The sequence below is a fragment of the Abramis brama genome (assembly GCF_963993115.1).
Source record: "Abramis brama genome assembly, chromosome: 15".
Classification (NCBI taxonomy): domain Eukaryota; kingdom Metazoa; phylum Chordata; class Actinopteri; order Cypriniformes; family Leuciscidae; genus Abramis; species Abramis brama.
In genome coordinates, this window is record NC_139977.1 from 1,509,086 (window position 1) to 1,535,909 (window position 26,824).

Here is a 26,824-nt window from a genome sequence, read left to right on the forward strand (position 1 = left end):
GGGCTATTATTATATATACATAGGGTAAGAAATTTTTTATATATCAATATATAAAATAATATATTGAACATTGATGGAGCAGCAGATTTTGTGTTAAAATAAATGTACGAGGTGTCGAGGTCTGTTACTCCACAGACACACAATACTGATACAAATACTTAAGCTAAAATAATGTGTTTTTAATAATGTCTAAGTAATACTTGTTCAAAACAATCACTTTAGCGAAGTTTGCAAAATTTTCTGTTTATTTTGATAAATAATATAATTAATTTTTGTTAAATAAATATGGGCTAGCTACTGTCATTATGTATAATATAACATAACACTATATTTTAAAAAGTAAAGATTCTGAAAGCATTGAATGAGATCTCATAATAATTTAATATAGATTTACAGTTGTAACAATAAATTACATTGTATTATATGCTATGATTAAAATCATACATTTTTTTTTTTATAAATATGATGGTTTCATTACAAATAAGGTGATTATCTCTAAGGTTATATATATGATATGTACAATCTGAATAACCATGTCATGTCAACAAATGGAAAAGTCAGTCATCTGTTTATTATCATGTTAATTATTGTCTTTCACCCCAAATACCATACTTTTACATATCCGTCCATTATTGAAAAACTGTTGCTTTAATAACATTGATCAAAATTGAACATCATTAAGAAGATCTTTGTTTTAAAATATATTCAATATTTTTATCGATTCTCATTTGCTCCTTAAATCTACAACATTTTTAAAAACATCAAATATTAGATCAGATTAGCACAGAATCAGCGTTGCGCTGCTGTCCACGATCACGTCAAGGATCAGAACAATTTCCACGTGCATCTTGAAACGCGGATGTTTATGAAAGTGCTGCAAGTTTTTGTGCATCTAGTGGTTTAGAGGAGAATAAAGTCAAAGGCGATTTGAACCCGTTGTATCCTACAAGTGAACACGACTTCCAGCAGGACCAGGAGATAATAGATAACGCAGTGCATAGATGCTTCTTTATTCCTAATGTCATATTGTGTGAATTTGAAGTTTCAGAGCAGTGAATGCGGGTGGAAGATGTGTGACGTCAGGATGCGGGAGAGATCACGGCGAGGTACGAGTGCTCAGACTGAACTCTAGTAGGAGTGTAACAGGGGAAGAGTCACTATCCTCCTCTCTCTGTGTTCTCCGCAGGGCTCGTCGACCGCCCGCGTCTCGCAGGACTCCAGCCACGACTCCACCAGTGGGTTCTGCAGCTCCAGTTCAGTGTTCTGCGTGCTCGTGTTTCCTCCACCTGTGAAAGCCGTTCTCTGTGTTCTCAGGTCTAACGCTGCCCTCCGGTGTCTCCAGCTTTCTGCTCGACTGCTTGGATGTCGATTCTCCACCGTCAGACGACGACTTGACGCTTTCATCCATTGAGGAGTTTCGCAAAGCTGACAATTATGGTATTATTAATGCGTTTGAGAACTCATATTTTTATGCGTTTGAGGTGCATATTTTGATTTTCTCAGACGCATCAAGGTGAGTTCTCACACTCTCTCTCTCTCACACACACAGACACACACACAAATATGCTATTATACTCCATATAACTCCATGTAAAAGCCAGAAACTAAGCTTTTTTTTGCACGGGCCTATCTAAAGGGTTAATGGTGCCACCTGGTTATCAACAGTAAAAATGACAAATTTTACCTCTTCCCAACAGGGAAAACCACCAACAATCAAAAATGCATGATTATATGGTGTCATGGCTTTGCAATCAAAAAATGTGGTTATAATGGAAGTCAATGGGGCAAAAACAGCCACAAACAGTAAATGAGGGAGAAAAAGTTAAAATCTGACGCTGCACAAAAACTAACAATGCATCAAAACTAATGTTGTTTCTAATCTTTGACATGTCCAAGACTGTGATAAAAGGTTAAAAAAAATCCAGTCCACATTCACATTTTATATTGAAAATAAGTCATTTTGTGTTTTTTCCCCCCCCCAAATCAGTGACATAATTTATGAATTTGGCAATTAAAGAGTTAAAATCCTGATTTTTTTTAAAAACATTTAGTAGTTTTGATCAGGACTGTGGCTGATTAATAGATTTATGCAAAAAAAAATTGAAAAAAATATTTATCTGATACATTTTTACAGCAGTTTAAAGTAGTGGCTGTTTTCAGCCACGAACATAACGAAAGGGTAGTGAATTTGAACAATGCACAAGGGTTAAAATACGTACAAGAATGATCTGATTAATGATGTGTGATGACACAAACTGAAACATTTCTAACGAAAAAGTGCACTAATACTGATTAAAACAATCATTCACTGAATGGTTTGTCAAAAATAAATAACACTAATAATTTACACCTTGTAATTATTATTCAAGGTAAAAGGTAACAATTAGTCACCTTTATATATACAGTTTATATATATAGTTTGTTTATAGAAGAAAACAGCGTCACAGTCCAGCTTAAGTGAGTTCAGTGATGGATCATTTTTGTTTAAAAAAAAGGTTATATATATATATATATATGTATATCCGCTCTGGAGAAAACAGTGATGTCATCGTCCAGCTCAGTTCAGTTCTCATATAATGGTGTCAGTGCAGGAGATGATCAGTGTCAGGATGGAGGAACCAGACTCAGTCACTCAGTTCTCCTCTGGCCAACGAGCCAACGGTGTGTGATTATGATTCAGGCAGCATTACAGGTCAGAGGTCAGATTGGATCGGGTGCATGACCACGGGCGTCAGACGGGTGATAGTGGAACTGAGGGTCACGGGTCGTAGGCGAACAGGCAAGCCCACCCCCACCCCCACCCGGCCCTTGGTCCGGGAACCGGTGCCCAACAGTTGGTGCTACGCCCCTGTGTATGACTGTTCATCAGTGTGTGGGTGCATGAGTCAGAAAGAGACTCTCAGGAGCTTGACAGATACAGTTACTATAGAAAAACACTTTTTTTCGAAAACAAATTACTGGCATTTGGGTTTGGCATGACAGGGCGAGGAGATGTTAGGTTTTGAGCCATCTATTCCTTTAGTTCTTGATTCAGACCGATCTCAGTACAGTTGATCATGTAGAGTGTGTTCACCTACCGCTCGCTGTGTTCCTCTCAGATGTTGATGACGCTCTGATGTGTGTGAGGAACTCAACTCTTCTGGATCTCAGTCACGCTCAGGACCTCGTGCTGCAGCCGACGCCAAACCTCTCCTCCATTGCTGGTGCGTCTCATTCAGGACTGATCACTTCACAGAACGCTTCAGTGCATGAAGGGCTGTTGTGTGTTTCCTGCAGAACTCTCATTAGACCCTGAAGAACTGTTCCTCAGCCGGTCTCCTGTACGTGTGCCCTCGCAGACCCTGGCCTCAGACATGGCCTCAGGTACTCGAGTGTGTGTGTGTGTGTGTGTGTGTCAAGGTTATTATAGTTTTGCAGTTTTCATAAGTTTTTATTTTTGTTTCGTTTTGATTTTTGTTTTCAAATTCAGTTTAGTTTTAATTAGTTTTTAAAGTGGGTTTGCTCGTTTAGTTTATTTTTTGAAATTTTAGTTTAGTTTTTATTAGTTTTAGTGTTAGTGTTAGTTTTAGCTTTTTATTTATTTTTTATTTGGGTTATTTGTCAGGGGCAAGATTCAAAAAGGTCAGAAAAAGTATTGTGTAATAATAACTCAACAAAAACATCATACAATTTTAGAAATATGAATTCAACAATAACACCAGTACATAAAATGTACATTTGAGCACAAATATGTAAACAGTCTACACAAGACTCCGCAGTAAGTGCAAAATGTGCAAGTGCCGAATGAGCTTCAGCAGAACATCAGACAGTGATATGCACATAGTAAATATAGAGTTAATCTTTCTCAACTGGTGGATTGCAAGACCGTTTTGAGCAAGTCGAATAGTGCAGTCAACAACAAACGTAATTCTCTTTTTTTCTGATGCCACTTTTATTTTAGAAGATGTGTGTGAAAGCTTGTGACACTTCTGTCAGATGCTGAGAAAAGCGCGTTATTCAGTTGGCTATCTTCGGGAAGATGAGATGTTGTCAAGCCAAATGTAAGTAAACCTAACTAACTTTCCTGTCATACGGCTGACGGCTGTTGTACTGCGCTTGCAGCCGCACGTCACGCGCAGATGCGGCGCGCTGTAGCCATTCTGTCGTCAATTAACTCATGTAAGAATCAAAAGGGCGATTAAAGCTGTCAAAACTGCATGCATGTATTTGTTATATATGCGTCACATGTGTCTGGATTAAAATATTCTGCTATGTGAGATCACAATATAAGGCACAAACTCTAATGTTTTAATGTCCAAATAAATGGAGAGCACTGTGCATTTGTACTAGAAGATAGGCATTCATTTTGCATACAAACAAAAATGGATAAATCCATAAAATAACTAATTTTACATTCTGGCAACGTTACATTATGAAAAACATAACATTTTACATTATGTGCTGTTGACTTCCGCCTTGTTCACATTCTTGCACATGGGGATTCAAAAGAGAACTTTTGTTTTCCTTTTTAATTTAGGTATGATAGAACTGTTGCACTTGCAATTATTCATTTTGACAACTAATATAGAAAGTTAAACATTTTTTGACAAACTCAGAATTGGGTGAAGAGTTCATTGATTATATGAAACGCATTGAAGGTTGAATAATCTTTGGACTACAGTATTATCTGCATGTCATCCATGAAGATGCAACAATGTAGAACAAACTATTGGAGATTTTGAGAACCAGAACCAAGCTAACTGAGCAAGCTGAACTTTAGCTATAGTGTGTACCCTTTTATTACTATTTAATTCATTTTAATACGAGGTGGTGGGTAATAATAAAAAAATATAAAATTCACTCAGTATTCCATGATTCCTAATTCACTACTATCTCAATTACAATTAAATACAAATTAACTGTATTCAGTTGTGTAGGCACTAAAACAAATCAAATCAAGTATATTTGTATAGCGTTTTTCACAATACAGATTGTATCAAAGCAGCTTCACAGTATTAAATTAAAATAAAATAATACAACGAGGTTTGTTTCTAGTGGAATTTATTGATTGATAAAATAAAATTAAATATCCCCAAAATATCCCCAACTGAGCAAGCCAAAGGCAACAGTGGCAAGGAACCGAAAAAACTCCATCAAGTGACCTAATGGAGAAAAAAAAAAAACCTTGGGAGAACCCAGGCAGTCCAATAAAACAGTCCAATACATCATAGTCAAATTATTTTTTATGATAAAATAATTAAGATTTCTGTGCCACCCCAGACTGGTTGCTGGCCCTTGCCTGGCCACCCCTATGAAAAAATCCTGGCTCCGCCACTGGAAAGGAAGTGCAGCTGAACGAATACGCTGCGTGTTTTAAATAGCGTTAAAAAAAATAATAATAACGAAACGCAATATGTGGCGGCCGGTGTTGATTCTGAGGCGCACCGCCACGAATTAAGTCTATGTGTGGGAAACACTACCAGTCGGAAATGTCAACTCTGAAAGATAACGTTATTTGCTCTATGCTCAATTGCTTTAGACATTGACAAAGACGAAAACTAAGGACATTTACTCTATAATTTTATTTTATTTTAGTTAGTTTTGCCAAACACACATTACAGTTTTAGTTAGTTATCATTTTTTTGTAATGCCTCGTTTTTATTTTTATTTCAGTTAACGACAATGTTTTTTCCCACCTAGTTTTCGTTTTTTTGTTCGTTTTCATTAACGATTATAACCTTACTGTGTGTGTGTGTGTGTGTGTGTGTGTGTGTGTGTTTGAGTTGATGAAGCTCTATTTCATTTCCTATTTTCTTTTTCTGTTCAGGAGCTGAGCTCAGATCAGCGCAGGAGAGAACGCCTGTGAACACCAGACCTGTCGCTCCTTACCCTGCTGTCAGAAAGGTGATTAATACTCAAATTGTGTGTGTGTGTGTGTGTGTGTGTGAGAGAGAGAGAGAACTGGCAAATGTGGTTCACAAGGACAAAAGTCAGGTTACTCACCGCATTACGAGGACACTTGGTTTTATGACGACATCTCAGTGTCTTCATAAACCTGAGGCCATATATGTTCTTTTCAAGCATTAATTAATGCCCATATGAAGTTTTAACATTTAAAAAAAAAAAAGACCTTATAAACCATGTTGTGTATGTTTATATATTACAAATATGACCTTATATACCATGATGTGTATGTGTAAATTGTCCCCGCAAACCAGCCATTATAGTCACAAAATAAAATACTAAAATAACATCACTACTACTCGCCGTTCTGAAAAAAAGAACAGAAAAAACAAGTTAGCAAAACTTTACAATATGTGTTCACTATATGCAATATGCTCAACTAATGCATAGATAATGCAGAGTTAATCTAGAGTTAATGTATGACCCATGAATAACTCAACCATTTATTAATTGATTATTTAATCAGCCGCTAATAAAGATAAAATCTGTTGCTATTACAGTTCTTCTGAAGTGCTAAAACACATTTCTTGAACCATCACTCATTTCTCAAAACCTTAAACACAAATCCAGTTCTTCAAACTACATTCACAAAACTCCTGACTCTTCTGGCAGAATCGAACCATTGCCTCAAAACTTTTTCACCTGTTCTCAAAATCAAACAAAGCGTTCAGATCATACACACATCAGTCATACACACAGATCATACACACATCAGTCATACACACAGATCATACACACATCAGTCATACACACAGATCATACACACATCAGTCATACACACAGATCATACACACATCAGTCATACACACAGATCATACACACATCAGTCATACACACATCAGTCATACACACATCAGTCATACGCACAGATCATACACACATCAGTCATACACACAGATCATACACACATCAGTCATACACACAGATCATACACACATCAGTCATACACACATCAGTCAATATTAGTCCAGTCATTTTAAGCCAAAATGACGGTCAACCTTGAACAAATTGCAACAGAAGCAAACTCAACTGATTTTGTATCCTCAGTATGTCCTGAGTAAGGAAAAAAAGCCCAGAAGAATCCCATTAGGGGAAAGTTTAGAAAAACACTCAAATATAGCCTATTCATACGCCTATTCATTCTTTTCTCACGTGAATAGGGTAAAATGTTTAACCTTTAGATAAAACCTATTTTAACCGCTTGATAAACTTAAGATTGAGCCACTGTAGTCACTTGGACTATATTAACGATCTCTTTAATAACTTTTCTGGGCCAGCAAGTTTCATTCCCTTAGAAGCCTATGGAGGAGTGATCCAGCTGTCAGATTTAATCAAAAATATCTTAATTTGTGTTCTGAAGATGAACAAAGGTTTTACGGGGTTGGAACAACATGAGGGTGAGTAATTACTGACAGAATTTACATTTTTGGGTGAACTAACCCTTTAACCTTTAGATATCACCATGAAAATGACTGAGTTGATTACTTGCATCAAGACAAACAAAAAATTGTATTACAAGTTTTTTTAAATTGTTTGTTAACATGGACAAATGGTGCATAATCTAATTACGTATGTGCTAATTTGCATAAATCCCACAACAGGTCTAAACATTGGGTATAGCCAGGCGAAAATGTCTTGTTGAATCTTGTTGACATACAGTGAGGAAAATAAGTATTTGAACACCCTGCTATTTTGCAAGTTCTCCCACTTAGAAATCATGGAGGGGTCTGAAATTGTCATCGTAGGTGCATGTCCACTGTGAGAGACATAATCTAAAAAAAATAATCCAGAAATCACAATGTATGATTTTTTAACTATTTATTTGTATGATACAGCTGCAAATAAGTATTTGAACACCTGAGAAAATCAATGTTAATATTTGGTACAGTAGCCTTTGTTTGCAATTACAGAGGTCAAACGTTTCCTGTAGTTTTTCACCAGGTTTGCACACACTGCAGGAGGGATTTTGGCCCACTCCTCCACACAGATCTTCTCTAGATCAGTCAGGTTTCTGGGCTGTCGCTGAGAAACACGGAGTTTGAGCTCCCTCCAAAGATTCTCTATTGGGTTTAGGTCTGGAGACTGGCTAGGCCACGCCAGAACCTTGATATGCTTCTTACAGAGCCACTCCTTGGTTATCCTGGCTGTGTGCTTCGGGTCATGTTGGAAGACCCAGCCTCGACCCATCTTCAATGCTCTAACTGAGGGAAGGAGGTTGTTCCCCAAAATCTCGCAATACATGGCCCCGGTCATCCTCTCCTTAATACAGTGCAGTCGCCCTGTCCCATGTGCAGAAAAACACCCCCAAAGCATGATGCTACCACCCCCATGCTTCACAGTAGGGATGGTGTTCTTGGGATGGTACTCATCATTCTTCTTCCTCCAAACACGTTTAGTGGAATTATGACCAAAAAGTTCTATTTTGGTCTCATCTGACCACATGACTTTCTCCCATGACTCCTCTGGATCATCCAAATGGTCATTGGCAAACTTAAGACGGGCCTTGACATGTGCTGGTTTAAGCAGGGGAACCTTCCGTGCCATGCATGATTTCAAACCATGACGTCTTAGTGTATTACCAACAGTAACCTTGGAAACGGTGGTCCCAGCTCTTTTCAGGTCATTGACCAGCTCCTCCCGTGTAGTTCTGGGCTGATTTCTCACCTTTCTTAGGATCATTGAGACCCCACGAGGTGAGATCTTGCATGGAGCCCCAGTCCGAGGGAGATTGACAGTCATGTTTAGCTTCTTCCATTTTCTAATGATTGCTCCAACAGTGGACCTTTTTTCACCAAGCTGCTTGGCAATTTCCCCGTAGCCCTTTCCAGCCTTGTGGAGGTGTACAATTTTGTCTCTAGTGTCTTTGGACAGCTCTTTGGTCTTGGCCATGTTAGTAGTTGGATTCTTACTGATTGTATGGGGTGGACAGGTGTCTTTATGCAGTTAACGACCTCAAACAGGTGCATCTAATTTAGGATAATAAATGGAGTGGAGGTGGACATTTTAAAGGCAGACTAACAGGTCTTTGAGGGTCAGAATTCTAGCTGATAGACAGGTGTTCAAATACTTATTTGCAGCTGTATCATACAAATAAATAGTTAAAAAATCATATATTGTGATTTCTGGATTTTTTTTTTTTTAGATTATGTCTCTCACAGTGGACATGCACCTACGATGACAATTTCAGACCCCTCCATGATTTCCAAGTGGGAGAACTTGCAAAATAGCAGGGTGTTCAAATACTTATTTTCCTCACTGTATAACAGTAAAATACTTAATGTTAAGGTCTGAATGGAACCCATTTAGGCTACCCATGAGCATTAATACATATAGGCAGTGGGCCAAGTCCGTCTATCTCGTTTAGTTTTTGATTTGACAGTTACCCAGCAGCTGTCTGGCTCATTTTTTTTATTTGTCTGTATGAATAATTCACAAAAAGATTACCGATTGTTTCCAACGCCAATTGTTGCACATTAAAGTATAAAAATAGATTTAATTTCGCTAGCTGATCACAAACGTTGGCCGGAGTGAGATCCAATCAACGCTTGTGTTGTTACCTTTTTGAATTGATTTGGCCAATCACGTTATTCGTTGAACCGGCGTCGCATCAGTCTGAAGCCAAATCCATGAGTCTACAACCCAACCTGGAGAGACCGGTGTGTCTCGGCAAGACAACGTCAAGGTAAGATTTGTTTTACAATGATTATACACCCCTATATCTTAATGCTTTTCATATAAGTTGTATTTAAGACTGCAAGCTATAGTTCGCCGTGAATATATGCGTTGTCGTTGATGAGAACAGTAACGTTAGCCACGAAAGAATGTTGGTAGTGGAGCAGTAAAGCTAGGTCTAACGGTATGTTGCTCAGGCTAATCCAAAATAATCATTCGGTACATACACAATGAACTAGAGTAAAAGATCTCTAGTAAAAAAATACGCAAAGAGTATTCAAATACGGGATAATTACGGGAAAATATTTAAATGGGAAGACAGCAGGAAATAAGTCTGACTAAGGGAGAATCACGGGGTAAACGGGAGGGTATGTCCAGGTTGGTAACAGCAAGCTACCTAGGCTACAAGTAAGCTAGACTAATTATGAGCTTAAAAGAGTGCAAACCAAAGAAATGATTTCAAATCAACTTTATAGTGGTAGTCATGGAGTTATTTAAGCCAATTATGGTTGATTGTCACGATTGATAGTGGATGGGCTTCACCTACACAACAGAACAGGTATAAGATGGAATATGGTGGAAAAATATTTTAGTTAAAGATGGCTGTTTTTGAGCTATTTAACAAAATTATTTGTGGTCAGAACTGCAGTAGTCTTGTCAAGCTCGTTTAAGATGGTTAGCATCTTAATACAAATGTCAAGATGAAAAGTGTGATTTAAAATTATCTAGTAATGTGCACTTTCTGTGTTTATTTATCTGAATATAATTCAGTTGTTTATCTAACACACAGACACGGACAGGACTACATCATATCTCTGCACACCCAAATGACTACAGAGGTGATCGTTGATGGAGCAGGTCAAGATCACAGAGTTGCTATAGTATCCACATCACAGATGACCCATCTTGATCTATCGACACCACCAACAGAACCTGGCCAAGAAAGTCCAAAAACCTCTGCACTTCCTCCCACAGTTGAGGAAGGCTCATCTCCCAAAAATCCATCCTCTTAACTTTCTATAGGGGAATCACAGAGAGCCTCTTCCTTCCACCCCCACCCTCCAATAGCCTAAGGGCAGCTGATTGACTCTTGCACAAATACACTGGTAGTTTACTCTACGATGCTGCTACATTGGTTTATTTTTAAATTTGCTATGAACATTTGACCCCACTTACACACAAATTGCACTGCCTTTTGCTACTTGTCATGTCATCCACTTAGTACACAATAATACTATATTAATTAGGGATGAGTCACGATTTTCGAATATTCGATTAGCTGATTTTATTATAGAATAGGATGTGCGGGATGATTGTCTTTAAAAAATCCCCATGTTTTAGTTGTGGTTATAAATTGCAATCCTAAATTCACATACAATTTTTATACATTTAATAAATATTCTTAATATTTGTTGTTTTTGTTTCTATGTTTGAGCTTGTATATCTCAATATTAATAACAGTCTGGTTAATTTTGAGTCTTGAAAAGTAAACTCTCAAGGGTTGGATTTCTAAATATATGTTGGTTATGTGTCTATTCAGAATGACTTCTGAGCAGCAACCTTTTTATTTTGGGTATGTCATGTATGCATCACTTGCCAAAATTGGGGCTGACTAGTAAGGGGTTAAACGTATATAAATGAAACGTATGTTTACGTTTTTTAACTTTTACTCGCATGCTCTCATTTCATTAATAAAAATAATTTAGTAGCCTATCCTTGCCTTGTTTTTGAATGAATAAATCAAATAGTGTAAAATACATTTCAGAGAAAGTTTTTCTCAATCTTTTCCACTGGCCAAATAGTATTTTTAATTGATTTATATTTTTAATGGAAACAGATAGACCTTGTTGTGCATTATTTGCACGAAACCATTTTCTCAGACAATTATTTTAATAATATTTACATATTTAATCTAAATGTTTATATCAGAAGTAAAACATATAGTTTAAATCATTCTTTTATTTATTTAAACTGTTATTGTGAACATGCACAGTATTTATGATTAGGACTCATAATAAAGATTTACGGTTTTACTTCATCTGCCGTTAGATAAGATATGCGTCAGTTTCACTATATGGCCCAGCTTCCTGGTCACTGACACAGATTACTTTGCCTCCGCTGTAGAATCTGTGTTCATTATTTACATTGGTTGTCAAGGAAACGGGAGGTTTTCTAACCTTATGATTAGTACTCCTGCTTCTTTGCCGGTTTAAAAAAGTAAGAGTTTGTAAGGACATTTTGCGTCAAATGTGCATACAACAAAGTTGGAAACAATGTCTGTAGTACTTACACGATTTTATTACATGACCTCAGCAAAAAAAAACGAACACAGCTGTGAGGTAAGTATTAAATTCGTAATTTCGAGGTCCGGCCCACCGCCTAATAGAGGCAGGAAGCGGTCATATAGGGATTGTCAAAGTTTTTTTTCTTTTTTTTTCCCGTCAATCTACTGAATTTTCCGTCAACGATACCAGGGACACCGAAACACCGGGGAACATGAAATTTGGTGAGCATGTAGCCCCACTAGACTTTTACGGAAAAATTTCGTTTGGGCCCCGGGGGCCACTCCCCCCCCCGCGCTGGGCCCCCCCAAACCCAAAAAATGCAGTTTTTCCTAAATAACTACCTGAACCGTGGCACCGAGGATGAAGAAATTTGCAAAGTATGTTGGTCTTAAGGGCCCACATCAACCTAGCCCATAATCGATTGTCAAAGTTTTTTAGTTTTTTTTTCCCGTCAATCTACTGAATTTTCCGTCAACGATACCAGGGACACCGAAACACCGGGGAACATGAAATTTGGTGGGCATGTAGCCCCACTAGACTTTTACTGAAAAATTTCGTTTGGTCCCCGGGGGCCACTCCCCCACCGCGCTGGGCCCCCCCAAACCCAAAAAATGCAGTTTTTCCTAAATAACTACTTGAACCGTGGCACCGAGGATGAAGAAATTTTTATGGTATGTTGGTCTTAAGGGCCCACATCAACCTAGCCCATAATCACTCATTTGTGATTTGCGCCCCTCCCATAAAAAATGAAAATGCAATATTATTCTGCTTTAATCGCCCCTATCTTCAGTGGAGATGTTCAGAACTGCACCATATTTCATGTGTATGATTAACTTGACATCCTCTGGGGGTATGCTAAGTTTCGTAGAATTTCATCCATGGGGGGGTATAAAATAAATTCATTTATGTGCACATTTAGTGACTGTACACTCATCGGCCTGTAGATGGTGCTGTTGAGCGAAGGGTTGCTGGTTTAGGATGATACTGTCACTAAGGTTGCCAACTGTCCCGAATTAGGCGGGACGTCCCGTATTTTGGGCCTAATTTATTTGTCCCTTGCGTGACCTCCCGTGTCCCGTTTTTTGACAAGCTGATAAACCACTGACTGATACAACAGCAACAGCAGCAGTGCTGACCACGACACTTGAGAATGATCACCGACACCTGTCATCATCCAATCACAGCTTTTTTTAATCACTGTTTTGAGACAAATCATTGTTTGATTTGCGAACATCCTCTGCCGTCTGGTCGCTTCCGCTTCAAGCCGGACTCGTCTCGCGCTAACGGTAATTTCCTTTCACTGTCCACGTTTTGATTTCGGCTAATCAATTTTGGCGAATGCAAACAACGTGATTATTGTTCATGAGTCTAACATCCAGCCACGCAAGAAAACATGTATTCTACCTGAGGGAATAATATGCTCAAAAAACATTTCTAATTATTATTAATGTTTTAAAGCTTTTAGAAAGTACATAGAAAGCTTTTGTAACATTATCTTAACTGTCACTTTTGATTAATGTAATGCATCCTTGCTGAATAAAAGTAGGCAATTACTTTCTTTATTTTTTTCCCCAAAAAATAATCTTACTAACCCCAAACTTTTGAACTGTAAGCCTAGTGTATAATGTTAAAAAAGCTTTCTATTTTAGATAAATGCTGTTATTTTGAACTATGGTTTGTTTGTAATGTGACTTTTTTCATGTATGACATTAAAATTATTTTTAGAATTAAATACATAAATAGGTTAAGCAATACAAATGTGTTTATGTCTGATAACCTTTTAAACACAAACTTCACTGCAGACACTGAAATGACGTACACTGTGTGATACAGTACAAATATTTTGAGTGTCCCTCATTTTCCTATAAATAACCACGATTGTCCCGCATTTTCCTTTTCTGAAGTTGGCAACCCTAACTGTCACACACACACATGCAGGAATACAAACAAACGCAAGCATGCACACACACTGACATCCACACGCACAGACACACACCCATACACACACATACAAATCCACATGCACAGACACACACACACATACACACACGAGCACACACATGTACACACGCATACATACACGCACAGACACACACAGACACACACATACACAAACACACACACATACACACACACACACACAGACACACACATACACAAACACACACACATACACACACACACAGACAGACATGCACATACTACTACTTTTTTTAGGTATATACATAAACACGCAATACAGCCAAATTGCTCCACGTCATTTATTTTTGTGGAAAGCCAGTGCAGGCCTGAGCGGCGGTCATATTTTGTACCGCCATGCGGTACATCTAGTTATTGCAGAGATGGGGTTTTGGGGCTGGGTCCGTGGGACTGTTTCTGGGGTTCACTTTTTATTTCGCCTACCTTTTGTCTTCTGCATTCTCCTTACCATTGTCTCCTGTTCTTCCCTCAGACTCGTCCTCCACCTCTTACACACACTCTTCCTCGTCCTCGTCCTCCTCGTCCTCCACCTCTTACACACACTCTTCCTCATCCTCGTCCTCCTCGTCCTCCACCTCTTACACACACTCTTCCTCGTCCTCTTCCTCCTCGTCCTCCACCTCTTACACACACTCTTCCTCGTCCTCATCCTCTTCCTCCTCGTCCTCCACCTCTTACACACACTCTTCCTCGTCCTCGTCCTCCTCGTCCTCCACCTCTTACACACACTCTTCCTCGTCCTCATCCTCTTCCTCCTCGTCCTCCACCTCTTACACACACTCTTCCTCGTCCTCGTCCTCTTCGTCCTCCACCTCTTACACACACTCTTCCTCTTCCTCCTCGTCCTCCACCTCTTACACACACTCTTCCTCGTCCTCATCCTCTTCCTCCTCGTCCTCCACCTCTTACACACACTCTTCCTCGTCCTCGTCCTCCTCGTCCTCCACCTCTTACACACACTCTTCCTCGTCCTCATCCTCTTCCTCCTCGTCCTCCACCTCTTACACACACTCTTCCTCGTCCTCGTCCTCTTCGTCCTCCACCTCTTACACACACTCTTCCTCTTCCTCCTCGTCCTCCACCTCTTACACACACTCTTCCTCGTCCTCATCCTCTTCCTCCTCGTCCTCCACCTCTTACACACACTCGTCCTCGTCCTCCTCGTCCTCCACCTCTTACATACACTCTTCCTCGTCCTCGTCCTCCTCGTCCTCCACCTCTTACACACACTCTTCCTCGTCCTCTTCCTCCTCGTCCTCCACCTCTTACACACACTCTTCCTTGTCCTCTTCCTCTTCCTACTCGTCCTCCACCTCTTACACACACTCGTCCTCGTCCTCCTCGTCCTCCACCTCTTACACACACTCTTCCTCGTCCTCATCCTCTTCCTCCTCGTCCTCCACCTCTTACACACACTCTTCCTCGTCCTCGTCCTCTTCGTCCTCCACCTCTTACACACACTCTTCCTCTTCCTCCTCGTCCTCCACCTCTTACACACACTCTTCCTCGTCCTCGTCCTCTTCGTCCTCCACCTCTTACACACACTCGTCCTCGTCCTCCTCGTCCTCCACCTCTTACACACACTCTTCCTCGTCCTCATCCTCTTCCTCCTCGTCCTCCACCTCTTACACACACTCTTCCTCGTCCTCGTCCTCTTCGTCCTCCACCTCTTACACACACTCTTCCTCTTCCTCCTCGTCCTCCACCTCTTACACACACTCTTCCTCGTCCTCATCCTCTTCCTCCTCGTCCTCCACCTCTTACACACACTCTTCCTCGTCTTCGTCCTCCTCGTCCTCCACCTCTTACACACACTCTTCCTCGTCCTCATCCTCTTCCTCCTCGTCCTCCACCTCTTACACACACTCTTCCTCGTCCTCTTCGTCCTCCACCTCTTACACACACTCTTCCTCTTCCTCCTCGTCCTCCACCTCTTACACACACTCTTCCTCGTCCTCTTCCTCTTCCTCCTCGTCCTCCACCTCTTACACACACTCTTCCTCGTCCTCTTCGTCCTCCACCTCTTACACACACTCTTCCTCTTCCTCCTCGTCCTCCACCTCTTACACACACTCTTCCTCGTCCTCATCCTCTTCCTCCTCGTCCTCCACCTCTTACACACACTCTTCCTCGTCCTCTTCGTCCTCCACCTCTTACACACACTCTTCCTCTTCCTCCTCGTCCTCCACCTCTTACACACACTCTTCCTCGTCCTCTTCCTCTTCCTCCTCGTCCTCCACCTCTTACACACACTCTTCCTCATCCTCTTCCTCCTCGTCCTCCACCTCTTACACACACTCTACCTCGTCCTCTTCCTCGTCCTCTTCCTCCTCGTCCTCCACCTCTTACACACACTCTTCCTCGTCCTCTTCCTCCTCATCCTCCACCTCTTACACACACTCTTCCTCGTCCTCATCCTCTTCCTCCTCGTCGTCCACCTCTTACACACACTCTTCCTCGTCCTCTTCCTCCTCGTCCTCCACATCTTACACACTCTTCCTCGTCCTCTTCCTCCTCGTCCTCCACCTCTTACACGCACTCTTCCTCGTCCTCATCCTCTTCCTCCTCGTCCTCCACCTCTTACACACACTCTTCCTCGTCCTCGTCCTCCTCGTCCTCCACCTCTTACACACACTCTTCCTCGTCCTCGTCCTCTTCGTCCTCCACCTCTTACACACACTCTTCCTCGTCCTCATCCTCTTCCTCCTCGTCCTCCACCTCTTACACACACTCTTCCTCGTCCTCGTCCTCTTCATCCTCCACCTCTTACACACACTCTTCCTCGTCCTCATCCTCTTCCTCCTCGTCCTCCACCTCTTACACACTCTTCCTCGTCCTCGTCCTCCTCGTCCTCCACCTCTTACACACACTCTTCCTCGTCCTCATCCTCTTCCTCCTCGTCCTCCACCTCTTACACACACTCTTCCTCGTCCTCTTCGTCCTCCACCTCTTACACACACTCTTCCTCTTCCTCCTCGTCCTCCACCTCTTACACACACTCTTCCTCGTCCTCATCCTCTTCCTCCTCGTCCTCCACCTCTTACACACACTCTTCCTCGTCCTCTTCGTCCTCCACCTCTTACACACACTCTTCCTCTTCCTCCTCGTCCTCCACCTCTTACACACACTCTTCCTCGTCCTCTTCCTCTTCCTCCTCGTCCTCCACCTCTTACACACACTCTTCCTCGTCCTCTTCCTCCTCGTCCTCCACCTCTTACACACACTCTTCCTCGTCCTCTTCCTCGTCCTCTTCCTCCTCGTCCTCCACCTCTTACACACACTCTTCCTCGTCCTCTTCCTCTTCCTCCTCGTCCTCCACCTCTTACACACACTCTTCGATCATCCTCTTCCTCCTCGTCCTCCACCTCTTACACGCACTCTTCCTCGTCCTCATCCTCTTCCTCCTCGTCCTCCACCTCTTACACACACTCTTCCTCATCCTCATCCTCTTCCTCCTCGTCGTCCACCTCTTACACACACTCTTCCTCGTCCTCTTCCTCCTCGTCCTCCACCTCTTACACACTCTTCCTCGTCCTCTTCCTCCTCGTCCTCCACTTCTTACACACACTCTTCCTCGTCCTCCACCTCTCACACACACTCTTCGATCATCCTCTTCCTCCTCATCCTCCACCTCTTACACACACTCTTCCTCGTCCTCGTCCTCCTCGTCCTCCACCTCTTACACACACTCTTCCTCGTCCTCTTCCTCCTCGTCCTCCACCTCTTACACACACTCTTCCTCGTCCTCATCCTCTTCCTCCTCGTCCTCCACCTCTTACACACACTCTTCCTCGTCCTCATCCTCTTCCTCCTCGTCCTCCACCTCTTACACACACTCTTCCTCGTCCTCATCCTCTTCCTCCTCGTCGTCCACCTCTTACACACACTCTTCCTCGTCCTCTTCCTCCTCGTCCTCCACCTCTTACACACTCTTCCTCGTCCTCTTCCTCCTCGTCCTCCACCTCTTACACACACTCTTCCTCGTCCTCCACCTCTCACACACACTCTTCGATCATCCTCTTCCTCCTCATCCTCCACCTCTTACACACACTCTTCCTCGTCCTCGTCCTCCACCTCTTACACACACTCTTCCTCGTCCTCTTCCTCCTCGTCCTCCACCTCTTACACACACTCTTCCTCGTCCTCATCCTCTTCCTCCTCGTCCTCCACCTCTTACACACACTCTTCCTCGTCCTCGTCCTCCTCGTCCTCCACCTCTTACACACACTCTTCCTCGTCCTCATCCTCTTCCTCCTCGTCCTCCACCTCTTACACACACTCTTCCTCGTCCTCGTCCTCTTCGTCCTCCACCTCTTACACACACTCTTGCTCTTCCTCCTCATCCTCCACCTCTTACACACACTCTTCCTCGTCCTCATCCTCTTCCTCCTCGTCCTCCACCTCTTACACACACTCTTCCTCGTCCTCCTCGTCCTCCACCTCTTACACACACTCTTCCTCGTCCTCATCCTCTTCCTCCTCGTCCTCCACCTCTTACACACACTCTTCCTCGTCCTCTTCGTCCTCCACCTCTTACACACACTCTTCCTCTTCCTCCTCGTCCTCCACCTCTTACACACACTCTTCCTCGTCCTCATCCTCTTCCTCCTCGTCGTCCACCTCTTACACACACTCTTCCTCGTCCTCTTCCTCCTCGTCCTCCACCTCTTACACACTCTTCCTCGTCCTCTTCCTCCTCGTCCTCCACCTCTTACACGCACTCTTCCTCGTCCTCGTCCTCTTCCTCCTCGTCCTCCACCTCTTACACGCACTCTTCCTCGTCCTCATCCTCTTCCTCCTCGTCCTCAACCTCTTACACACACTCTTCCTCGTCCTCGTCCTCCTCGTCCTCCACCTCTTACACACACTCTTCCTCGTCCTCGTCCTCCACCTCTTACACACACTCTTCCTCGTCCTCATCCTCTTCCTCCTCGTCCTCCACCTCTTACACACACTCTTCCTCGTCCTCTTCGTCCTCCACCTCTTACACACACTCTTCCTCGTCCTCATCCTCTTCCTCCTCGTCCTCCACCTCTTACACACTCTTCCTCGTCCTCGTCCTCCTCGTCCTCCACCTCTTACACACACTCTTCCTCGTCCTCATCCTCTTCCTCCTCGTCCTCCACCTCTTACACACACTCTTCCTCGTCCTCTTCGTCCTCCACCTCTTACACACACTCTTCCTCTTCCTCCTCGTCCTCCACCTCTTACACACACTCTTCCTCGTCCTCATCCTCTTTCTCCTCGTCCTCCACCTCTTACACACACTCTTCCTCGTCCTCTTCGTCCTCCACCTCTTACACACACTCTTCCTCTTCCTCCTCGTCCTCCACCTCTTACACACACTCTTCCTCGTCCTCTTCCTCTTCCTCCTCGTCCTCCACCTCTTACACACACTCTTCCTCGTCCTCTTCCTCCTCGTCCTCCACCTCTTACACACACTCTTCCTCGTCCTCTTCCTCCTCGTCCTCCACCTCTTACACACACTCTTCCTCGTCCTCTTCCTCCTCGTCCTCCACCTCTTACACACACTCTTCGATCATCCTCTTCCTCCTCGTCCTCCACCTCTTACACGCACTCTTCCTCGTCCTCATCCTCTTCCTCCTCGTCCTCCACCTCTTACACACACTCTTCCTCGTCCTCATCCTCTTCCTCCTCGTCGTCCACCTCTTACACACACTCTTCCTCGTCCTCTTCCTCCTCGTCCTCCACCTCTTACACACTCTTCCTCGTCCTCTTCCTCCTCGTCCTCCACCTCTTACACACACTCTTCCTCGTCCTCCACCTCTCACACACACTCTTCGATCATCCTCTTCCTCCTCATCCTCCACCTCTTACACACACTCTTCCTCGTCCTCGTCCTCCTCGTCCTCCACCTCTTACACACACTCTTCCTCGTCCTCTTCCTCCTCGTCCTCCACCTCTTACACACACTCTTCCTCATCCTCATCCTCTTCCTCCTCGTCCTCCACCTCTTACACACACTCTTCCTCGTCCTCATCCTCTTCCTCCTCGTCGTCCACCTCTTACACACACTCTTCCTCGTCCTCTTCCTCCTCGTCCTCCACCTCTTACACACTCTTCCTCGTCCTCTTCCTCCTCGTCCTCCACCTCTTACACACACTCTTCCTCGTCCTCCACCTCTCACACACACTCTTCGATCATCCTCTTCCTCCTCATCCTCCACCTCTTACACACACTCTTCCTCGTCCTCGTCCTCCTCGTCCTCCACCTCTTACACACACTCTTCCTCGTCCTCTTCCTCCTCGTCCTCCACCTCTTACACACACTCTTCCTCGTCCTCATCCTCTTCCTCCTCGTCCTCCACCTCTTACACACACTCTTCCTCGTCCTCCTCGTCCTCCACCTCTTACACACACTCTTCCTCGTCCTCATCCTCTTCCTCCTCGTCCTCCACCTCTTACACACACTCTTCCTCGTCCTCTTCGTCCTCCACCTCTTACACACACTCTTCCTCTTCCTCCTCGTCCTCCACCTCTTACACACACTCTTCCTCATCCTCTTCCTCCTCGTCCTCCACCTCTTACACACACTCTACCTCGTCCTCTTCCTCGTCCTCTTCCTCCTCGTCCTCCACCTCTTACACACACTCTTCCTCGTCCTCTTCCTCCTCGTCCTCCACCTCTTACACACACTCTTCCTCGTCCTCTTCCTCTTCCTCCTCGTCCTCCACCTCTTACACACACTCCTCCTCGTCCTCTTCCTCCTCGTCCTCCACCTCTTACACACTCTTCCTCGTCCTCTTCCTCCTCGTCCTCCACCTCTTACACAAACTCTTCCTCGTCCTCGTCCTCGTCGTCCTCCACCTCTTACACACACTCTTCCTCGTCCTCTTCCTCCTCGTCCTCCACCTCTTACACACACTCTTCCTCATCCTCTTCCTCTTCCTCCTCGTCCTCCACCTCTTACACACACTCTTCCTCGTCCTCTTCTCCTCGTCCTCCACCTCTTACACACACTCTTCCTCGTCCTATTCCTCCTCCTCGTCCTCTACCTCTTACACACACTCTTCCTCATCCTCTTCCTCCTCGTCCTCCACCTCTTACACACACTCTTCCTCATCCTCTTCCTCCTCTTCTTCCACCTCTTACACACACTCTTCCTCGTCCTCTTCCTCCTCGTCCTCCACCTCTTACACACACTTTTCCTCGTCCTCTTCCTCCTCGTCCTCTTCCTCCTCGTCCTCCACCTCTTACACACACTCTTCCTCGTCCTCTTCCTCTTCCTCTTCCTCCACCTCTTCCTCTTCCTCCACCTCTTACACACACTCTTCCTCGTCCTCATCCTCTTCCTCCTCGTCTTCCACCTCTTACACACACTCTTCCTCATCCTCTTCCTCCTCGTCTTCCACCTCTTGCACACACTCTTCCTCGTCCTCTTCCTCCTCGTCCTCCACCTCTTACACACACTCTTCCTCGTCCTCTTCCTCTTCCTCCACCTCTTACGCACACTCTTCCTCGTCCTCATCCTCTTCCTCCTCGTCCTCCACCTCTTACACACTCTTCTTCGTCCTCTTCCTCCTCGTCCTCCACCTCTTACACACACTCGTCCTCCTCGTCCTCTACCTCTTACACACTCTTCCTCATCCTCTTCCTCCTCGTCCTCCACCTCTTACACACACTCTTCGATCATCCTCTTCCTCCTCGTCCTCCACCTCTTACACACACTCTTCCTCGTCCTCATCCTCTTCCTCCTCCTCGTCCACCTCTTACACACACTCTTCCTCGTCTTCTTCCTCCTCGTCCTCCACCTCTTACACACACTCTTCCTCGTCCTCATCCTCCTCGTCCTCCACCTCTTACACACTCTTCCTCGTCCTCTTCCTCGTCCTCATCCTCCTCGTCCTCCACCTCTTACACACACTCTTCCTCGTCCTCATCCTCTTCCTCCTCGTCCTCCACCTCTTACACACACTCTTCTTCGTCCTCTTCCTCTACCTCTTACACACACTCTTCCTCGTCCTCATCCTCTTCTTCCTCGTCCTCCACCTCTTACACACTCTTCCTCGTCCTCTTCCTTCTCGTCCTCCACCTCTTACACACTCTTCCTCATCCTCTTCCTCTTCCTCCACCTCTTACACACACTCTTTCTCGTCCTCTTCCTCTTCCTCCTCGTCCTCCACCTCTTCGATCATCCTCTTCCTCCTCGTCCTCCACCTCTTACACACACTCTTCCTCGTCCTCATCCTCTTCCTCCTCGTCCTCCACCTCTTACACACACTCCTCGTCCTCTTCCTCCTCGTCCTCCACCTCTTACACACACTCTTCCTCGTCCTCTTCCTCCTCGTTCTCCACCTCTTACACACTCTTCCTCGTCCTCTTCCTCCTCGTCCTCCACCTCTTACACACACTCTTCCTCGTCCTCATCCTCCTCGTCCTCCACCTCTTACACACTCTTCCTCGTCCTCTTACTCCTCGTCCTCCACCTCTTACACACACTCTTCCTCGTCCTCTTCCTCCTCGTCCTCCTCCTCTTACACAAACTCTTCCTCGTCCTCTTCCTCTTCCTCCTCGTCCTCCACCTCTTACACACACTCTTCCTCGTCCTCTTCCTCCACCTCTTACACACACTCTTCCTCGTCCTCATCCTCCTCGTCCTCCACCTCTTACACACACTCTTCCTCGTCCTCTTCCTCCTCGTCCTCCACCTCTTACACACACTCTTCCTCGTCCTCTTCCTCCACCTCTTACACACACTTTTCCTCGTCCTCATCCTCTTCCTCCTCATCCCCCACCTCTTACACACACTCTTCCTCGTCCTCTTCCTCCTCGTCCTCCACCTCTTACACACACTCTTCCTCATCCTCTTCCTCCACCTCTTACACACACTTTTCCTCATCCTCATCCTCTTCCTCCTCATCCTCTTCCTCCTCATCCTCCACCTCTTACACACACTTTTCCTCATCCTCATCCTCTTCCTCCTCATCCTCCACCTCTTACACACACTCTTCCTCGTCCTCTTCCTCCTCGTCCTCCACCTCTTACGCACACTCTTCCTCGTCCTCTTCCTCCACCTCTTACACACACTTTTCCTCGTCCTCATCCTCTTCCTCCTCTTCCTCCACCTCTTACACACACTTTTCCTCGTCTTCATCCTCTTCCTCCTCATCCTCTTCCTCCTCATCCTCCACCTCTTACACACACTCTTCCTCATCTTCTTCCTCCTCGTCCTCCACCTCTTACACACACTCTTCCTCGTCCTCTTCCTCCACCTCTTACACACACTTTTCCTCGTCCTCATCCTCTTCCTCCTCATCCTCTTCCTCCTCATCCTCCTCCTCTTACACACACTCTTCCTCGTCCTCTTCCTCCTCGTCCTCCACCTCTTACACACACTCTTCCTCGTCCTCATCCTCTTCCTCCTCGTCCTCCACCTCTTACACACACTCTTCCTCGTCTTCTTCCTCCTCGTCCTCCACCTCTTACACACACTCTTCCTCGTCCTCTTCCTCCTTTTCCTCCACCTCTTACACATACTTTTCCTTGTCCTCATCCTCTTCCTCCTCATCCTCCACCTCTTACACACACTCTTCCTCGTCCTCTTCCTCCTCGTCCTCCACCTCTTACACACACTCTTCCTCGTCTTCTTCCTCCTCGTTCTCCACCTCTTACACACACTCTTCCTCGTCCTCATCCTCTTCCTCCTCATCCTCCACCTCTTACACACTCTCTTCCTCGTCCTCTTCCTCCTCGTCCTCCACCTCTTACACACACTCTTCCTCGTCCTCATCCTCTTCCTCCTCGTCCTCCACCTCTTACACACACTCTTCCTCGTCCTCATCCTCTTCCTCCTCGTCCTTCACCTCTTACACACACTCTTCCTCGTCCTCATCCTCTTCCTCCTCGTCCTCCACCTCTTACACACACTCTTCCTCGTCCTCGTCCTCCACCTCTTACACACTCTCTTCCTCGTCCTCTTCCTCCTCGTCCTCCACCTCTTACACACACTCTTCCTCGTCCTCATCCTCCTCGTCCTCCACCTCTTACACACACTCTTCCTCGTCCTCTTCCTCTTCGTCCTCCACCTCTTACACACACTCTTCCTCGTCCTCTTCCTCTTCGTCCTCCACCTCTTACACACACTCTTCCTCTTCCTTGTCCTCTTCCTCCTCGTCCTCCACCGCTTACACACACTCTTCCTCGTCCTCGTCCTCTTCCTCCTCGTCCTCCACCTCTTACACACACTCTTCCTCGTCCTCATCCTCTTCCTCCTCGTCCTCCACCTCTTACACACACTCTTCCTCGTCCTCTTCCTCTTCCTCTTCCTCCTAATCCTCCACCTCTTACACACACTCTTCCTCTTCCTGTTCCTCTTCGTCCTCCACCTCTTACACACACTCTTCCTCATCCTCTTCCTCCTCGTCCTCCACCTCTTACACACACTCTTCCTCGTCCTCTTCCTCCTCGTCCTCCACCTCTTACACACACTCTTCCTCATCCTCTTCCTCCTCGTCCTCCACCTCTTACACACACTCGTCCTCGTCCTCTTCCTCCTCGTCCTCCACCTCTTACACACTCTTCCTCATCCTCTTCCTCCTTGTCCTCCACCTCTTACACACACTCTTCCTCCTCCTCGTCCTCCACCTCTTACACACACTCTTCCTCATCCTCTTCCTCCTCGTCCTCCACCTCTTACACACACTCTTCCTCTTCCTGTTCCTCCTCGTCCTCCACCTCTTACACACACTCTTCCTCGTCCTCTTCCTCCTCGTCCTCCACCTCTTACACACACTCTTCCTCATCCTCTTCCTCCTCGTCCTCCACCTCTTACACACACTCTTCCTCGTCCTCTTCCTCCTCGTCCTCCACCTCTTACACACACTCTTCCTCGTCCTCTTCCTCCTCGTCCTCCACCTCTTACACAGTTAAATAAGTTTTAACTCTTAAAGTTCATAAGTTAACATTAATGTATTAACTAACATGAACTAACAATGAGCAATACATTTGTTACAGTTTTTATTAATCTTTGTTAATGTTAGTTAATAAAAATACAGCTGTTCATGTTAGATCATGTTAGTTCACAGTGCATTAACTAATGTTAACAAATACAACCTTTGATTTAATAACATATTAGTAAATGTTGATAGTAAATTAAAGTTAACTAATGAACCTTATTGTAAAGTGTCACCCATTGACATGCAGGAATGTGTGCTTTCAGTTTATTTTCAGTGTCAAATATCACGATCAGTGTGTGCATTTTAGATCCCACATAGTTTTGCTTGTTTCAGTAAATTATGCTCTGATCCTTTGTGTTTTAATCTTTCCGATCTTCCATATCTGAACAGCACGTACTATTCAGCATTAGAAACACACACACACACACACACACACACACACACACGCCGTCCTGCTCAACACAGGCCTGTTAACACAGGAAGTGAGCCTCATCCACTTCCTCATTAGTGCATCATCATGAGGGATTCAGCCATTGGATTTGAGACGTTGTGCTCTGGCTAGCTGAGTTTAATTGTCCTGAGCACTGTAAACCTGGAGCGGGGCATCAGGTCATGGCCCGAGGACAGCTTTAGACCGTGTGCTGAAACTGCATTAGAATATGAGGGATGTGATTTGTCAGATAAAGATAGGTGATCCGAGATAGGTGTCTTGCTACGGGCACGAGTAAGTGCGGTGCCAAGTTTGACGTTGTCTGGATTAGAAATGCAAAATATATCGGTAAAAGAAGCACTTAGAAGGTTGTGGTTTAAAAATAAACATTCTGACATAAACACTCTGTCAGCTACACTGTTTACTTCTGAATATTATATCTATCTATAAATTACAGGAACGTCTTTCTGTCTGTCTGTGTGTGTCTGTTATTCGCATATCTCTAATAACGCGTTGAATACGTGTGAAATATATTGCAAGCCAAGTGGTTCAGAATTACGCTATAGATTAATACGCGTATTTGACGTACGCGCGTGTTTTTTACAGCGTTTGTAATTACAGCGGCGTATTTTGCGTCGTCAAATACGGTTTAAAACGCGGTTTCAAATACGGCGTTTGGCTGTAAACCCGATTAATCTATAGCGTAATTCTGAACCACTTGGCTTGCCATAGAAATACGCGTTGTTGACGTTTTAAAATTCACGTGTTTTTGGCCCTCTTGTCTTTCCATATGTGTCTGAGCGTGTGTGTACAGTGTCATAACTCAACATCCACAGTAAAACGAAAACATTTTCCTTTTCAGTGTTTTGCAGAGAAAAGAAAACTGCTGAAATGCAGAAAAGTGACGTTCAGTGACATCGTGAGCGTCCGGAACGTGTCGAGCCACAAGCGTGTTGAGATTGAGCTCCAGGATCAGCGGGAAAACCGGGATCATCCGGACGGAAGCGGATCCTCAGATAATCCTGTGAGATTCTTTGACTTTGCAGATGCGTGTGAGAGAGAAGCCTTTTTCCACAGACTGAAACAAACACACTCGTTCACATTTCCAGCCAAACCGGTAACTTTTTCCCGTATTCCCCATATAGACGCTTTGACATTGACAGGGGATTCAGATTCCTTTGGGAATGTGTTTCTGTTCCCATAGATCCAGTCCAGCATCTGAGAGGATCTGACCAGCAGAGGGCGACACTGCTATTATCATCTCAACATAATGCAGTGTTTTCGGCTTCACTGTTCCTGAGGACCTGGAGAGGGACGGACACTTATTCATCTGGGTGAAACAAACACAAGGGATGATTAATATACATTAATATACACTTATGGAACATGTGTACAATGACGTCAAGTTATGTAATATGAACTTAACTGATGATTTTAATGCATAGTCTCGATAAGGAGAAGCCAACAGTGGAATAGATGAGATTTTACATGGAATTTAATGGAAAGAGAACCTTATAAATGAAATTATTTATACTAGATGTTTATGTGTAAAAAGATGAATATATACTAAAAGAGAAATAATAAAAAAAAACATTGTGC

General features: G+C 44.5%; 1 protein-coding gene across 2 annotated transcripts; it reads left to right on the plus strand.

Moving 5' to 3' along the window:
* Window positions 1–1,459: 1,459 nt before the first annotated feature.
* LOC311098123 (uncharacterized protein) lies at window positions 1,460–26,730 on the plus strand. 2 transcript variants are annotated; one of them, XM_084138203.1, is made up of 4 exons: window positions 1,460–1,513; window positions 3,099–3,363; window positions 5,807–5,883; window positions 26,088–26,730. In XM_084138203.1, exons 2-4 carry the CDS (start codon window positions 3,249–3,251, stop codon window positions 26,427–26,429), a joined length of 534 nt encoding a protein of 177 aa, XP_083994329.1. In that variant the 5' UTR covers window positions 1,460–1,513; window positions 3,099–3,248; the 3' UTR covers window positions 26,430–26,730. The 2 variants fall into 2 exon arrangements, with proteins under 2 accessions (XP_083994329.1, XP_083994330.1); XM_084138204.1 differs by lacking the exon at window positions 1,460–1,513 and having other exon boundaries at window positions 3,019–3,363; window positions 26,088–26,342; window positions 26,430–26,730.
* The last annotated feature ends 94 nt before the right edge of the window (window positions 26,731–26,824 follow it).

Excerpts from the sequence above, each read along its gene's own strand:
- LOC311098123 (XM_084138203.1), top strand. The coding sequence starts at position 3,249 with ATGAAGGGCTGTTGTGTGTTTCCTGCAGAACTCTCATTAGACCCTGAA. Across the intron at positions 3,364-5,806 it reads GGCCTCAGACATGGCCTCAG|GAGCTGAGCTCAGATCAGCG; the intron begins GTACTCGAGTGT and ends TTTTCTGTTCAG. Across the intron at positions 5,884-26,087 it reads CTTACCCTGCTGTCAGAAAG|TGTTTTGCAGAGAAAAGAAA; the intron begins GTGATTAATACT and ends TTTCCTTTTCAG.